Raw genomic sequence first — 18,229 nt, 5'->3', positions numbered from 1 at the left:
TCACCCCCATTAGACATTATGTGCCTCCCAGCCACACGTACACGCACTTACGTAGCGCTCACGTAGGCGCCGCGGCGAGCGTGTGTGCGCGAGCGAAGCGTTACCATTGCCGGCCACCGAAATGCATCCACTCTCTCTGTACGTGGACCCTGAACTATGATACCGGTGCTGATCTACGGCACTGACCACGACGCCGTTGCAACGAATCCGAATTTGCGCTGCCTCGAGTCTTTAACGGCGACCACGAGGTGATTCGCTTCTTCGATTCGGTGGTGGAACGACTATGGTGTTGGTAGGACGTCGTTTCTGACAGATTGGAAATTAGCCGCCGGTGCTAAGATAGATGATACTTGCGTTGTTTGCGAAGTTGATTTTTTGGTTTCCATTGGAAACGGAAAGGTTCCCAACGTATTTGATAAATCCGCGTTGTGTTTTATATTTACAAATCGGATTATTGAAAGATTAAGTTGGACTCTTATGTCAAGTCTATCAGTTTCTGAACTTTTCAAGGACTGTTAACCGTTGGTGAAATGCATTGATTTAGAAATTAAATTTATTAAATCAATTTTTAACTGCAAGTTAATTTTGTAATTTCTTGTCGAATTTGTATTTGGTTAACATAAAGAGAAACCATCAGGACTCGTGTACAAAACAAATTTTTAGCTTGGAATTCTCCTTGTTTGTTTAACTTCTTATCTCTTCGACAAGTTGAAGAAAGGCAGGAAGCAGAGAAAGACATCGTCGTGATTCACACAATAAATCAATTCCCAGTTATCTATTTTTCTTGTCGTATTTTGTTTTTGAAAACTATTTGTTTTATCAAGATACAGCAACTATCTTTGAGATATTGCTAGCGAATCCCTATAAACCTCGTATCGAGTCGCTTCTAAAATACACCGACGCTAAGACGCAGTAGAGTAATCGTCCACTTAAATCTACGAATCGCTGCTTCAACTTCCATTTAATGACTCCGTGGTCACGAATTAACTCGGCCAGAAATACCTGTCCGAGACGATTCCAATCTACCCTAGCTATCTATCACTCATGTTCCTTTGCATAGGGAAAAAGAGATCTCAGATTAAACAAGGCAAAACGTTGTTCCTTCGACTTCCTAACGATTCTCTCTCAAACGAGCCAAGCTTCGATTCAAAAAATCATTATCTCGCAAGCAAATCGAAATCGTTCGACTTCCTCTTTATCCGATGGATCGATCGATGGTCTTGTTTCCCATCGGAACTCGTGCCTACAAATCGTCGAATTCGTTCGTTTTGAACAGCCTTTCTGATTACGTACATCCTCATTCAAGAGTATTAGGATATTTGGTAGTCTCGCGCAGAATGCGATTGAGAAATAAATTGTCTTCTTTTCATTACATAAACGAATCTATGTTATAATATCAATTCTATCATACTTGTTAAGAATCTTTGTTTTTCACTTCTTTTTACCCCTGTAGAATTCTTCTATTTTTTTATTTTCGCGATTCAGGTGTAAAAGGATTAAATACTTCGCAATTCTAAATCACATCTACGGACTACAATCAAATTTTTTTGTACAAATATCTCGGATAGAAGACCGCATAGGAGACTTTTGATGTAACATAAAAAGAGCAACGCGATAATAGCATACCCCGGCGAAATTGACACGTTAACCGCCACGCGAATTTTACATATTTTTCTAGATATTCTTAACGCGTAAATAGAACGCGATTTCGACGTCGCGTCGTCCGCGGTTGGAAGGTTCGTAGTTTTCCAATAATTTGTCTGGTTCACCTTGTTTCTCCTAATACAGCGATAAATGTGCTGATACTTATGAAGAGGAACGTACACCGAGGAAGCATTCGCGATATAAATCAAAATAAATCGGGATTTCCAGGCTCGCATCCTCTTCGATCGCACGAAACGACTCGATGGAAGGTTGAACGAGGATTCGCGGCTAGATTCTGAAAACCGAACGACACGAGAGCACGCGCGGCGACACGGAGCGGTGCTCACCATTTGCCGCGCGAGGCGAAGCCACCCACGTAGCCCGCCGCTCGTTTGTCATCCGACAAATAGCCTTTCTGCCGGCCGCGTTACACGAGAAGAGTCAAGTACGTGTGTCGACAACGGGCCGCACGCGCGTATATACGCGTGTCCCAGGCGTCGTCTCGTGGCGGAAGGATTCGCGCTCGTAAGATTATTATTATCTTAACGGCCAGGGCCTCTCGCGGTCCGCTCCGACGATATTTCTCGCCCGGCACAGAAATACCTCTTCTTTCCTAGCCATTAATTTCGACGCGTCTTGAAGCTTTGAATTGTCCGTCGAATTGTTGTTACTTGTTATTGAAGTCAGTGAGAGAAAAACGAAAGGTTTGTTTCGAGGAATTCAAACGAAATATCGAATAGCAAAAAGAATCTACTTTCGAACGGTAGTCTTGTACAAGTTTTATTTTGCGGTGTGTTAAAACTATCGATAGATTTCGGGGAATTATAATACAATAGAAAGATATCGTAGGTCAATCAAGCTTAATAAAAAATTGTTGAGACTTTCCTACAATTCTATCACTCTTGATACTCGATCAGATTATCTGCTAATAAAATATCTGCGTGTAAACTTGGAAAACGCTTCTAATCTTTAATATCCATTCCAAGAAGACCTAGCAGATCAAATGATCAAGTATTACACCTTATTTTCTTTTCTGCATACAAAGGGTTAAGAATCTTAGTGGTATAAGCCAGTGGATTCCCAATTTTCGGAAAATAGCGTTCTACGTTTACTGTCATCTAAAAATTCATTGTCTTCTTTCAGATTGTAAAACCATGTCATGATGGAGACTCGAGTTGTTTAATTAATTATAAAACTAATTCGATGATATGTTTAAAACAAACGATTAAATACAACTTCTTAAAATCTTGACTAGCACCACTGTGATTTTCAGTTCGTCATATCTTTATCGAATACCATCTTGCTCTAATTCTTGGCTAATTCAGAGGAACATTTAACGCTGACAATAAAAAAGGAGACAAAATATTCGCGAGAAATCGCATTAGAGGAGTTCTGGGAAGCATGACATTAGGATGGCGCGACATCGTCCAGGGTGAAAAGTAGGCTGTTCGGCTTTTCGCTGTTCGTTTTCGCCGCGAGATCCTTCGTCGACGTACTTATATACGCGGTAACATCTGGCGACGAAGTATCACTAGGACGTCGTTCAGCCAAAAAATAAAAAACGGAAGAAACGACACTGGTAAGCGATACGTGAATTCGTTGATGGATTAGACGCTATTCGAGGAATGCCTGGGCTCGCTAGTCAGCCTCCGGCTGATCGATGATTTCTTCGTTCAAGCAGCTCCCTCGGCTGGTAATTATTCGTGCCAACAACGCGAGAATCGCCGTTGTTTGCATTCTCGCGAAATAACAAGCGTAATTTGCGAAACGTTGAAATATCGCGGCGGGGATTGCGGGAATTTCACGCAACACCGAGTACAGAAGTTACTTAAGATCATCCCGAGAAAAAGAAAAAATTAGAATTCAAAGAAAGGACAATCTTCGCTCGTTCATTCGACAGGACTTGCACTTAGTCATTTGCTACTAGCATTACGTATACTATATATATATCAAAGAAGTATTCGTATTTTCCAACTTACCAAATATTTACCAAACTTTAAACGATTGATATCTGTGTATGATAAAAATGTGAAAATACTTATCAATGAAACTGTATGGAGGATTAACTAAGCTTGACAATATACCAAATTAAACACTGTATGAGAATGAATGTGGAAACGAAGCTTCATTAATCCAATGTACTAAATTCCAATTAAATAAAATAAAAATTTTGAAAGAAATGTTTGTTCATTTATAGGAAATGTAAGTGTGCAAACATTTGACGTACAAAATTCCCAACCACTAAAACAATTGAAGAGTGACACATTTCTATTTGTATTTCATTCCTTTGGTCGTACTCATAAGAACGTCAATTTGTATAAACAACCGCGATCTATCGATCACGTCGGTGAAGGGTGGATCTATCAGAATCTCGTCGCACCTTCGAAGCTTCGCGTAATCGCGAGGATGGAAGAAACGGCAGTGTTCTGAGAGGGGGCTGGCGTGACAGAGCGAGCACGAGGTGAGATGAATAAATAAGAGGGTTTTGAAAGGCGGTCGCCGTGGCCCAAGAGGTTATTACGTGGCGTCACGCGATGATGTATCCGCGCTGGTTCAGATTGTCTCCGCGAGATGGGACCACCGACCGTGAAATATGCACCAACCCCCGGGTTAAACCCCCTGGAGGCACGCCGCCCACCCTTATTCACCGCCGCATCACCACCTTCGGACGCAAAAAGAGATGCTTGCAGGGTCTTCTCTCCTGTCGAGGGCTGCTGGTCCACAATCCTGTCCCCTTGACTCGATTCGAATATCAATCTTACGCGAGGGTGTCTTGATCGTAATTAATGTATTGGGTTTATTTGCGAATAATTCGTGAATATATTAAGATGCAATGGAATAATTCTCTTCGATCTTCTTTACGTTGTCTGTGCATTTCACTGACACTAAATTGTATAAACGTTTCACAAATAGCTAAGCAGGATTATGGCGATACGATGAAAATAAATAAGCATGCGTAACCATGTTTCTGTCTCAATAGAAGTTAAACGTTAATATTGTCAAAACACCTGTACAGTTTCAGTAACTTCAGAAATAAGAAATCTGTAACCAGACATTTAGACTGATCCGGTAATTTTTATAATCTGGAAACAAATTCTTTCTCTTGGTTTATTGATAATAACATAATCAAAAAATATTAATCATTATGTGCATCAAAACGAACTTTACAAATCTCTCGAGAAACGCGACAGTCCGCGAGATGCTCTGATTTAACAGCTTGTCCACTGGCCCATAAAAACACTTCGATTCTTCAAGAAACGACTATCAACGGACGAACAGGGATCGATAGCTTTTAAAATGTTTTGGCAAATCGAGGTGGTCAACCCCGAATAGAGGAGTATCGCGATAGAACATTAGGAGGGATATATTTGGCCGATGTAGCAATAATTTCCATGCATATATACACGTAGGTGGTGCAGTGACGGCACATAGATCACAAGGGATCGCCGACACGCGACAGCACGTGCTCCCAGCGACCGCTTTTCTCTCTCTCTCTCTCTCTCTCTCTCTCTCTCCCTCTCTCTCTCTTTCTCTCGGTCTCTGCCCCTCTGACCCCACCCCCTTTGGCCCACCACGTGCCTGTGCACTTAGGGTGAACTTCATGAGCTTTCCACCCACCACAAACGACAAACCACTCGAGTGGATCCCCCTTGAACGCGTATGTGGCATAACCCTTCTTCCAACCATTACCGTGACGCTATTCATGCTTAATACAACGGATCTCCGGGATTTATCCTTAAACAGAGAAAGTCGAGATGCTGTTGGGCACCAGAGAATATTTTCCAAAAGTTGGATTCGAACATTATCGAGAATTTCTTTGACACTGATAATACGAGAATATTGTTGTAGCAGTACCAATGAAGAAAATATTGTTTTGGTTATCCAATATTATAGTATTATTAGTATGATATATTATAGTACTGCATAGGTATATTTTTGCAACTTATCATGATTATCGATCGATGTATTAAAAAGAAATTCGTTTCGGAATGTGGTTATAAAAATATGGCCAACGAAGTATTAATATCTTTCTTTTAACGAGCCTTTGTTTCACTTTTACTGAAATTGAGAATTTCTACTAAGAATATTAGGTTGTCCGAAAAGTGTCTTTCTTTTACAGACACGTTTTTTACAACAACGCATCTTTATATAAACATGAAACTTAATCTGTTGAACGTTGCGATCTTTATTGTGATAGAACAAAATGAATCATAATAATTCGATAAAATAATATAGAGCGGAGAATATTGTGCATTCATTATTTCCTTATAAAACGAAAGAAACTTTTCGGACGACCTAATACAATCCGATAAAAGTAAAAATTACACGAATTACAAATATACGTACAATTTTAATTCTGGAAGTATTGTAACTGCCTTTACGTCCGTACTGATCAACACAGCTACTACCAACATCAAACTCAAGTCGTCGTAATTTCCGTGTGTACGTCGTAAGAATTTCGGTCGATCGAAAGGCACATGCGTAAATAGTAAATATTATCGTGAAGCCGTGAGATACGACGATCCATTGAATAATCAGTTAGTATGGTTCGCAAATTTGGCGACGTTAGAAACAGACACGGACAATCATGTATTGTTCCGTTTTAAAAGATATAAAGAAGAGAGAGAAGATAATGAACTACTTGTATACAAAGGATTATTTTCTATCAGAAATTAACAAATTTATTGAATGAAAACCGACGATGCCCAAAGTGATAGATGTGATCGAAATATGGAATAGTTATTGTGAAATTTCATCAGAAGAGGAAAAACAGAAAATTGTATGGCCAATCTTATTTTATAGTAAGTTTATTTTTCTCTTATTTATTTACGTAATGTTAAATAAATAATATAACATATAAATAATCGCCTCAATCGTCGGAAAAATCAGAGAAATTTATTATGCGAATTCTTTTTAATCGGATAGACCAATGGGATCAGGATTGTTATACTTCTTTCGATTATCGAGTAACCATAGTCTCTTTCTTCGATATGTTTAGTCCGGTCATCGATGATTTTAATAAGGTTACTTTATTCATTTATTAATAAAGTATTATTTTAAAATTAACTTCTTAATATCTAGATATACAAAATGTTTATCCAGTAAAATATGAACTCGTATGTTATAACTTAATGTACATTTGCCGTGGTTAATTACTCGTTTAATTAAATTACGCCCGTGAAGTAACGCTTCCCGTCACAGAGACAAGGCCAAAGGAGATTCGAATAATTGTTTGTCGTCAGACCAGTCGTAAATCCGTACGCACCGCGTAATAATCGCTTCTAAACAAGGGGATGACGGACAACGCGTAATCATATTATGATGTTGTGGCCTTTAGCTCTCCTGGGGACGGGGGAGAGTCGTGTGTTTGATATTTAGCATTTCCCACGGGAAGCTCGAGACTACGTTTTTACCATCGAGAGATTCCATTGTCGTAACATTTACCAGATAACTTTTTCGCCATTTCTCGCAGAAATTTAAGCGATTTCATCTTTCGTCAAAATCTGAAATTACGCTATCCTTTTAACGCGTACGCTACGATAATGTTCGAACATCCTGTAGTAACATTATTTGAAAACGTAGAAATTAACGACGAATTAGTAATTAGAAATTGCTATACGTATTTTTATAGAACGAAGATATACTTCTGTAAACTGTAAAATGTAAACTGCAAATTTAAATGTTTTATCAAAAGACATGGTAGTGATATATTTTACGATGTGCTGTTCGAAATGTTTACACTAAATTCAAATTAAAAAATTAGAAATTAAAGAATTTCGAGATAAAACTCTTGTCAACGAAGAAAACAGTGCTATAATTACTCGTGAAACTTTTATAGTATAATGTCCTCGCTTTTTAACGCAAAACTTCGTTTCTTAAAAAAGACGATCGCGTAATAACCACAGGAAGAGATCGCAGTGTACGGGCTATAGCAAACGGACAAGACTTATCGTCGCGGATCGCAATTTATTTTTGTATCAGGCGGATGTGTCTAACTAGTTTGTCCGGGCGAAAGTAAGAGCCTCTCTTTTCAAGATTAACGATACTTTAGTGCTGTTTTAAAGAGGCACCCACCACCCCCGGCAACCCCCGGGACTTTCTCCTACCTCTGGTACTTGCAACCCCCCCGAAGAAAATACTTAGGATTAACCTGTTCCACCACCCTCCTAAACCCTCGTCTCCTCCTGAACTCACCACTTCGTTATTTCCTACCGCCGCACTACCCTCGAATGGGAGGTTCAGGGTGAAACAGACGGAGAAAGGGAAAAAGAGAAAGAGAAGGGAACAAAAAAGTAGCAATCGTCGGAACTTGAAAGCAGGGCATTTTATGATGACTACAAAAGTGGTTCGGCCACTGTTAGGGCGGCGAGAAAGAGGGTGGCACGAGCAAGGCGAGACTCAGTTGCTACCCCTACTACCAAGCTTTTTTTCCGCCCTTAGACGCAGAATCGGGGATAAAAGGAGAAAGAGGAAACGATAGAGAAGGAACGAAGCTGGATCACGATTCTCCCTTACCAGAGGAGAGAACGCTGCAGCCAGGGACTTGAATTGATTGCTTTCATTACGCAAAAAAGTCACTTCCTCCCTGTCTCCCTCTTTCTCTTCCTCCTGCCGTATCTATCCTTCCTTTTCTTCGCCATCTACTTTTTCGCTCTCCATCTCTCGGCATCCCTCGCCTTGCCCTTCGTATTTTTAACTTGTGCCGCGCGACACTGGCGAATAAGTAAGTGTGCTATTTACATCAAATCTCGTAAGTTATCGCCCACCGCCACCGCTATATCTTTCTTTCCCTTTTCTTCTTACTATGTCACGGGTACGGTAATACGGTTAGGGGTTAATCTTTTACGGAATAGTCACCGAATTCCGTGGGATGCTCTCGCAACGAGCACTCCGGGTTTTTGCGGTTTCGAGAGCGGCGAGCCAACAGGGGGATAAATTCGTCCGGTGCTTTTTCCTCTGTTTTTCTGCTTCTTTCCTTTTTTCTTCTTTTTTTGATCGTTCGGACGGACCGTTTTTTGCCGCGAACGAGATTCTCATCGGAGACCCATTATCCTCGGTCGCGCGACGGCAAACAGAAAAATAATTCTCGCGAAACCACCACGACGTTTCGGGGACTCTAATTGAAGCAGCTAATGAAATTCCAGCTACGGGCAGAATTCTAACAACGATTTAAGGTGTTTCCCGAGATTTAGAGGGTTGTTCGTGATTGTACATAGAGGAGACCGAGATTACTCATTGTTCCGCGAGATGATTATTAATTGTTATATGACCAGAATTGTTATCTGAATTGTGGACAGGTTTCTAGTTTGATAATTCTTACTAAGAATTTTCTTCCAACATAAGTTTTGCATATTACTGATTAACCTTCTACATACTAAACCTTTCGTAGTTTATTATATTACTATACATATAGAAAAAAGATACTTAACTCAAATATTAAAAAAAACTTTAACCGCTATATCAAATTGAGTGATAAATTGAAAAAACACCAAACGTTATTACATTTATATAGAATCTATCTAATTAAGGAGTAACATATTTATCTAATTTCTCCATAAATACAAAAAATTTATACCTTTACATTCTTCAAGCAATTTATACGACATTTTTCGAAAAGCGTACACTAATAAAAGGTGAACGAACCTATTACTCAATCTGATATTCCATTTACAAAACGAAGATCATCGAAATCATAGATTTCGTATTAAGTTTCGCAGTTATCTGAAAGTGTCAATTTTTGGAACTCTTCTAACAAACGAACAAATTACTGCAATATTCTACCTACAGATGACAAAGATCATGCATATCGCAGATCCTACGTAACTCCTACGTCTTGCCAATGATAAATCAGATTAATACAGCGGTTATCCGACGGATTAGGAAGGACAGTGAACCTCCGAGCTACAGATTAGCCATCCAAGAGCACGACGCAGTCACGTTACCCCAATGATCGATGCACCCGGAGCAACGAGCTCATCTGCATCTGCCCTGCGACAGCACTGCACGACCACTGTATCGCTTGCACACTTCGAATACTACTATCCAACCTCAAAGCTACGGGTTCCAAGTGCGTGTTTCCCCTAAATTCGACTGCGAATGTATCTCACGTCGAGTGCCGGTGCACTCATGTAGAGGACATATTGCCCGTCAACGCGAACCGAGCCGCTCGTTCGTTCAGGCAAATGATATGCCAAAGTGTAATCTCGAGAGATCCTCCAGAGATTAGGTCGGCCGACGCGATAATGACGAATGGATCCCCGTTGCCGCGGCCTGCTCTTTGTTCCCCGGGATCACGAGCCAGGTGAACCAAGAATTCTTTCGAGGGTTTGTTGTCAGGGGAAGAATCGACTGCGTGATATGGGGAAGCACACCAAGAACTGGTTTAGTTCTGGTTTCAAGGGATTTTCGATGAGATTTAGCAGGGATTTTTTTGTAATTGGCGGTAAGGGGAGTAAGATTTTCGGTAGTGCTAATGATTTCCTGTTTATTTGAACGTTATGATTACAGATTAACGCGAAGTATGTATTTTATTAAACAATTTTGGGGGTCTGTTTTGAAAAGTCTTTCTCAGAAGGTTTGATATATTTTAACATTTAGAGAGAATCTAAGAGAACCAAATACTTAGAAACAAAGTTTCGATCGAAATGTAATTATCTTCAGAATATTAAAAAAATGCCAAGTAGCCCGTATTCTCTATTCTTTGCCAGAAACAAGAAACTCCTCTCTACATTTCGATTAACAAATCCCACGTCAAATCTGGACAACCCAATCCTCGAGCAGAATAATTTACAACTTCCAAGCTGCCACTCCATCGAAACCACCCCTGAATCGAAACTCATACCCGACGCCCAACTACGACCCAGGAAACGCATCTTTCACACGCTGGAAGCAGCTCGCCCGCGCATCTGAAGGACACGAGGAATCATCGATGGATTCTAATCTATGCCAACATCGCAACTGCGATTCAAGAAAGCGTGCGCACACTCGCTCACACGTCCAAAAGACACTAAGATGAATCCAATCCTCCGCGGAGCGGCAATGTTGCGTCGTCGAAGGTTAAAAAGCAGCCGTGGTAACAGGATGCGGTGTCGGCTTGCAATCGATCCAAGTTCTCGTCGGACAATCGAAAACGCAGAATCGGCCGGCTAGGAAATTACGGGATCCCCGGCGGCTACGTCGAGTGTCGGATACGCAAGCCGGTTACGCAACGAACATCGCGTTCGACAAGAGGCGCGTTTCCCGATCTCACGTATCTAATGTCAATGGAGGAGGCCTCTGTGCGTCTCTGTTTCTGCGAGCGAGACAGACGCGACGAGGTGGACGAAACGCGGAGGAGGAACGAACGAGGTGGCCCCCAGTCGGAACGTAGGAATGAAACGAAGAAAGGAGTCATGAAAGAACGCACTCGAATGTAAACCGGACCCTTGTGAGATTCGCGGCCCAGCGGCGGTCCCACCGACGCCGATGGCTGACCGCACCTTCCGGCTGATCCGAGTCGCTCCGAACACCAGACCTTCCCAGAGCGCTAACATTTTAGATAGGTGGGGGGCCCCCTCGCAGACTACCTCTTCTTCGATGCTCGATCGAACCCCGGAGCTTCTTTCCACGGATCTCGATACGCTTTTTTGTATCCGGCTGCAAATTGTGTCCGTTTCATGCACCATTTACGAAGACGATAGGCTTTTTTGGATTTTAATGCCACCTAAGGGCTCCTTACTTCACTTGCCACATTCCTGGAATATGAGTTCTTGGTTTTGTTTTAACATGGTGTTGGATGGGAGAGACGCGATGTGTTAGGTATATGCAATTTATAAGCTTGGTAGTATTTTTGGAATTAGAAAAGGAGGCTGTGTAGTTGAGGTTGAGATTAAACTTTGTTGTTAACGAAGAGTATGGCGTAAGAGTATAGCGAATTAAATCACGCGCCTTTTTACGGAAAAAATTTTTATATCAAATGCAGGTTTTTCTCTTGGTTCTGCAATTAAATATGTATTTGTATTATACTCCAGAATATTTCATAAATATCGATCGTCGCAATATTTTTTGAACTCCTGTTCTGCGATAAAACTTCTTCAATCCACCGCTACGTTTCTAAAATACTGTCTCACAAAGCTTTCGTCATCTTGAACTTCAAATATCGTATCTCGTTCAGCGGGTAACAAGAATAAAAGGCTGACAAACGTAAAATTCCGTATTATCTCCTGTGATCTTCAGATACGACGCCAATTTGATACTTCGATACTTCGCAAAAAGGGTTAAGCGGAAAAAGATGTCGAAATCGCCTAAATGTTTTCACTAAAACATAGAACGCTTCTCTCGTGAGCAACTTGCTCGTAACGACAGAGATTTTTTCGCTGGATCTGGATCGCGGTCAAACCCTTTCCATAAATCGTTGCTGAAAGTTTGGCCACGTACTCGCGACTCGCAATAACTCGGCGGCGGCGGATAAAAATCGGCCGGGGGCCAGGGATGAGTAATTCGGACCCGCTGAAGGGTAATTGGAATGCATCGTGCATTGCCTAACTTTCGAGTTATAGCCTGCATAAAAGTGATAAGTCTCTTCCGGCGAATAAGCATCTATAGATTACCGTAAATGTTATACCACACCGCACGGTATATACACAAAGTTCCCAAGGAAAAGTATCCTAGCGGTGAGCGCGCCGCAGTTTGTAAACCAGTATATCGTCCCCCACCTCCTGTTCCCCTCCCCACACACCCCACGTGACACGCGTAACTTGCGAAGTCCTAGCCCTTTCCTCCCTCATCCACCTTTTACCATCCTCCACGGACTATAGACAGTGTCCACCATATTTTGTCCCGCGACGTAATCAGTCTCGTAATTAGCCGCGTCAGAGTCTGATACGCCTTGTGCTCCCTGTATCGTGCGCTGATCGAAATTGATTCATCTTTCGTGATCGTGAATCGTTTAACACACTGATTGTGTGATAATGTGACGAAGAGTGCGGAATGAACGATATACAAATTTAGAAGGTTTTTTGCTTTCCTAAAAAGGTAGAAAAAAGTACGAAGGGAGGTAGAAAAGGTACATTGTGAAACTTGGTATAGGAAGAAAATTATAGAAAGAAAAGTGACATTATTACGATACAATAATGTACCACCAGAAACGATGATGGAGAGACCAAGTGGAACTATCATGCAGATTGCCGGTGTTCGTGGAAACTGTATCGAAAGATATTCTAATCTATAAATAAAGCTAAGAGTAATATCCTGTACTGTAGCGACACTCTTTGGTAATAATCGTTTCCAATAACGAGCGAACTAAGGTAATCGAAACATTCTTCGATCGTCGACCGGGGGTAAAAGAGCATCGAGACGAAGTGGTCGAGCCGTGAGGTTGGGGAGGAGGCGAGTGTTTCGGAAGAAGTGGAGCGACAAAGGGAAACTCTTAAATAAATAAAATCGATAAGGCGAGACATCGTATCCAAGGAGAGCAAGGTAGAACCTCCCGGAGAGGGACAAGCTCATGAATAAGCAGTGCTCACGGGGGTGTGCGCCGCGTGATTTCGCGTGGGACTGTTGGCGGTAGACCAGCCGGCGAACGTTTATTTCGCAACCTTTGCCTCTTCCATCCCGGATTCTGCCTCTTGCTCCCGCAGCCGGCCTCGCTCTCTCCGTCGCACCGCGGTGGATGCCAATAACGACGTTATCCCGCGCGACGCTCAAGCCGTTTCCGTAGAAACCCCGCGTCACAGAGCCGCCCCACCTCGGCTACACGTGATCACGATCCAGCCAATGGTGTGCGCGGAATCTCGTGGCTGGATGCTGATCGAGGGATGCAAAAGGCGGGGTTGCAGCCCGCGTGGGGATGAAAGCTCGACGATAGAGGCGGGGGTCGAAAAGCTTGGCGAAGTCACGTGTGCCCGTCGCCAGAAGCCTCGTTCGTGCTTTCACGTCGTTGTTACCCGCACGACCGTGCCGCTTTTTGGGGTCCAGCCACCGTGTCACCGCGGCTGATAACGATAACGAGAGTCGGACGTGACCGAGAACCTTTTTGCCTATTTCGGCTACGGGACCCAACGACACGAACTGACGAGTTACCAGGCACAGTTGCTTCAAAGTGTCCGACGAGTATCCAGGATTGTTTTTCATCGGTTCTTTGCTCGTGAATACTTCATGGTTGGATTGCTCTTCGCTCGGATTCCTTGGTGGCAAATATGGACGGGACAGAGATGGTTCTTTCGTAGACGAATCGTGTGAACGAGATTCTTGGATTATTTTGAATTGTTTCTAACGATGGACTCTGTGTGTCTTTATATGGAGAAAGAAAGGGATGATTGGTACGATCGAAGTATAGTTGATAAGTGAATACAAATGAAATCTCAAGTGATCCTTTGGATACGATGAAGTGAACTGTGTTATCAGCGTAGAACAGTGTACAGTGATTAACAGCAAGCTAATCGTCGCGCAAATAATCGTCCAAAACTCGTCGATGATCTTCTAAAAGCAGCGTCCAAAATATTCGGAAGCTATTGGAATCTCAATTTCAAGATCCATCGTCCCTTAGAACCTTTCGAAGTAATCGTAAGGCCAAGAACCATTAAAATCCAAGTCGTTAAAATTCCAATATCCAGAAAATAGTTCGAGAAATCGTCTCATTTTACCAATCCAACGATGAAGAGAGTCAAAAACCCTTTCGAGAATTCGATCAGAGTATCATTGTGGACATCGTGCGAGAGTGGAGTTCAGTGATGTCGCGAGTGCTGTGAGAGAAGATTTGAGAGACCGTAAGTGTCCCATAGATAAAGTTCTAGCAGACGAGGACGGATTCAGCTCTCGATTCATGAAGATGAAGCGACGGTCGACCGGGTGCTCGTCGAAGCCACCCGTCGTCCGGCACAAAGACGCTCCTGATGACGGTCATTGTACCGCTACGCCATAGACTAGTCTCGGAGGCTACGGTTAAAAAAGAGACGAGAACCATCACCTCTGGAAACTTGCGAGAAACGTCATCGTCGGTGGTCAATAGGACCGACCGTCCTTTGGACGCGTTTCACATATTATACGCGACATCAAGAGAGGAACCACCTGGATTCCCACAGCCGACGGCCGTCGGCTACTGAGGGGCCACGATGGACCTCAGCACCGCCTATCGTTACAATCAGAATATGATGGAATACTACACCTGTAAGCTGACAATACGCGCGGTCCTCCGGACTTATTTTTCTATTTTTCTACTTCCTTGTGATTTTTTTCGTTTGTTAGAAATCTTTGGTTGCATATTTTTGCTTATCTTTGTTTTAATTGGGTTGCATCTTTCGCGATATCATGGGTAAAGAGCAGATGATTCCGATTTACTCGTAGATTTATTCTGATTGATTTATACTCAACACTTTTGCAGTAAACAAGATTCGAATTTGCGTCTCGGCCTCGAATTATTTTTGCATAGTTGACAGGCGACAGTTGTTTGATTAATTTTTATTACGTTCGTCATCATCGACGAAATTACTGCTTTTAACCTTGCTGCGTTCTTTGGGTCTTTCTAACCAGAATTTTCTTATATCGTTAAAGAATTTTGTTTCATTAAACGTAGCTAGTTAAGTAAACAAACGTTAAAAACTATACAGAGTTAGCCTATTGATAAAATTTTCCCTGATATAACTAGGAACTTTACACTATCAATTAACAATTAGTAAGAACAAATCAATTTCAGTTAGTGCAAAAATCGATCTCACTTACTTAAAACTTGCCACGTGAGAAGTAGAAAATTCCTAAATAGACGAATTACTGTATCCAAGAGAATCTGACAATCAGAAAAACGAATTAAATCAATTAAAAAATTTTTCAAACTCGTGATACGAAGAATACTTAAGGTTTGCCTAGGTTATCGCTTGACCCGAACTAAGTTAGAAGATTCTGTTCTTGTGTTTTAATAACCGTGGAATAGGAAACGACATTCTCGGAAGCGGCAAGACACCGCTCGTTTTTACACGGGATAACTTAAACATCGAAAAAGCAGAAAACAATCAACTCTCTTCCCTGGATCGTGAGAGCGAACTTGTTAGCGTAAAAATCGATTTCTCCCGGTATTTTCTGTCCGATCAAGCGGTCCGTGGAATAGAACGAGGAAAGTCGAGCGGACGGTCCGCTTGGCGACAAATTCGCATCGTCGTCGAGCAAACGAGAGTGCGAAAACGAGAAATCCAACGACCTTCGTTCGATCCGTTCGATTCGTAGCGGTACGGTGGTTGGTGAAAAAGCAAAACCGCACGTCGTTGCAGTCTCTGATCCGCGTAGGAACCTTTCGCGGAACCATTCGGCTACCTCCTATCAAGTTGTTCCTCTTCGCTTCCCTAAATCCTCAGTGAAAGCTTCCGAATCGGCGTAGCGAACGCTCCGAAACGAAAATCTCTTCTAATTTGCGAAATAAAGAAAAAACTCGGCCACAGGATCTTCTCGTACTTTCGTTTTCTCTCACTTTCTTTCCCCCGCCGAATAAAAAGTCGGTCTTGCTATATCCCGGAGAAATTCACATCGCTCTGAACCGATCCGGCAAATTCGAGGAGAAAAAGGGGGTTAAACCGGACCGAATCGTGGAACCGTGTTGCACACGCTTCCGCACTGTGCGCGGTAAGCAGCGATCGAAAGCGAGAACGCGACTTTGGAAGCGTGTCCGGCGTAATCGCGCGTGAACAGAGAAAAGTGTGAAGAAAACGGAGAAAAATGTGTTGACTCGGTGAACGCTTAACACATTCGTTGATACCGATGCATAGAATCCGTCCTCTTAATTATTTGGAATTTAGTTGCTGCACTCTTATTGTGAATAACAATCGGAGACGTTGAGATTTTATTTCTATGTGTTTTAATAGAACTATTTTTAGAGAGACGAATAAAATTGTAAGCAACGTGGTTAACATGTTTATCGCAGATTCAGTATTCGTTGTTTACGATGATGTAAGCTAATAAATATCGTACTATATCTGTTTGTATATTGTAAAACTTTGCGTCATAATAGTCCAAGTGAGGATTTGGAGAATTTACATTTAGTTACGTATTTAAACTTTTAGAGGTATCGTCCCTTTAATTTCATAATTAAGTTGGTAATTGTATCTACGTTTACATGAGTCGAAAAGATATAATCAATTTTTTCTAATAATAAACTTAGGACTCTATTTTATGAAAACTAGCAGCGGACCGTGTTACATACTCCACTATAATTCCCAGCTCTCCATATGTATTTGACATGAATTTTTATGAAATATTTCTTCAGAATTTTCCACTTTTCGATATATATTTAATTTTCTTCAAAATATATGTCTCCTCGAATCCAACTTGTACGCAGTGAACGTGCTAATAGAAATATCTTAAAATACAAATAAAATACTAAGTAATAAAGAGAGAGTTACAGCAAATATTATTAGAAAATTGTGAGATAAAAACATATGTAGTTTTTTGCGGAGGAATAATTACACTTTATTATGTCGTAAATGTGTTAAAATTATACGATACACTGATCATTGTGTGAAAGGAAAAAAAAAGGAAAAAGGAAAAGTCTTTCGATCGCGATTTCGTCTAATTACAGGTGGAAACGTATTAATTAGGTGGCCACGGTCGTCGTTTCCAGGCGGCGTGGCCGCGACCGTCCGCCGGTTCCGTTCGAACTAATGGCATGATAATAATTATGAAACATTAACAAGAACGGCGCGGTCAACGCGAGTGCATCGCAGCTGAATCGTTCCGCGACCAGTCAGCCAATCCCTTTCATTGAACAGGCAAAATTATCCGTGTAATTGCAGCGGAATTTGCTGAACGTTTCAAGACCAGAAAAATTATCGTCGGTACAGAGGCAGGTGAAACAAATCAACGATTCTATTTGTAACTTTGTATCGCTCTATATTGGAAACATTTTTACGATTTACGTGAGATTAGAAGAATATAAAATTGACTTTCTCTAATATATCGAATCGACTTTCCATGATATCGATGTTATTGGCACTGAAATAATCGAGATTAAAGTATAAAATGGCAAAGGGGAAAATATAAAGAGGATGTAAATAGATTGCAGATGTTCGTGCAGTTGTGGAAAATTTAATTCTCTGCAGTCTGAGAAACATTTGGTGTCTCGATTCAACTATTATTCGTGTATTCGATAAGGTATGCTTAAGATCTGCTCGTTACTATGATCGATTTCCATATATTTATGAGCAATGATATATCTCTAACTCGACGTATTTCTAATAAATTTATAAAACAAAAGAATATGTTTTACGTGTTCAAACTGAGAATTACCGAAGAAAATCAAAGAGAAGAATTCACACGATGTACAAGAACGTGCAGGATATTCAATACATAGTACTCTATACTAAAAGGAAATGCTAGAAGATGAAACAAATCTCCATTTAAATTCCATTCCTTCAAGAACATGTTTAAAAATCTGAATTCCCAGAAACATCCACAGTGTACCTATAAAAAAAAAACTCCAAAAAAACAGCGTTGTAAATCTTCAAAAATTCCTTCGGAAAAAAATTACGAATGCATCATTTTGTTCGCTCCGATACTTCCACTATTAAATTAGACATACGACCGATCGAGCTACGAATTTCTGAAAAATAAGACCAGCGGCCCG

At 41.4% G+C, this 18,229-nt stretch overlaps 2 protein-coding genes across 10 annotated transcripts in view; one reads left to right on the top strand and one right to left on the bottom strand.

Annotated features, from left to right (window-relative positions):
* Positions 1 to 18,229, top strand: part of Sv (paired box protein shaven) — a 197,099-nt gene that overhangs the window by 137,232 nt on the left and 41,638 nt on the right. The window contains exon 1 of one of the 8 annotated variants that reach the window (XM_072008567.1): positions 6,222 to 6,446. The exons of 6 other annotated variants lie outside the window; for them this stretch is intronic. In XM_072008567.1, coding sequence (XP_071864668.1) covers positions 6,347 to 6,446 — 100 coding nt within the window. In that variant the 5' untranslated portion in view covers positions 6,222 to 6,346. Of the gene's footprint in view, positions 1 to 6,221; positions 6,447 to 13,574; positions 14,791 to 18,229 lie in introns of those variants that run through there. One more of the 8 variants, XM_072008568.1, reaches the window with a different exon arrangement.
* LOC139989889 (uncharacterized) overlaps positions 1 to 18,229 on the bottom strand; it is a 203,826-nt gene that overhangs the window by 178,292 nt on the left and 7,305 nt on the right. The window contains exon 1 of one of the 2 annotated variants that reach the window (XR_011800436.1): positions 5,992 to 6,057. The exons of the other annotated variant lie outside the window; for it this stretch is intronic. The gene's annotated coding sequence lies outside the window, so the exon portion shown is untranslated. Of the gene's footprint in view, positions 1 to 5,991; positions 6,058 to 18,229 lie in introns of those variants that run through there. 2 annotated transcript variants of the gene reach the window in all.

The sequence above is a fragment of the Bombus fervidus genome, chromosome 8, assembly GCF_041682495.2.
Source record: "Bombus fervidus isolate BK054 chromosome 8, iyBomFerv1, whole genome shotgun sequence".
Taxonomy (NCBI): domain Eukaryota; kingdom Metazoa; phylum Arthropoda; class Insecta; order Hymenoptera; family Apidae; genus Bombus; species Bombus fervidus.
This window is presented reverse-complemented; position numbering and strand designations above follow the sequence as displayed.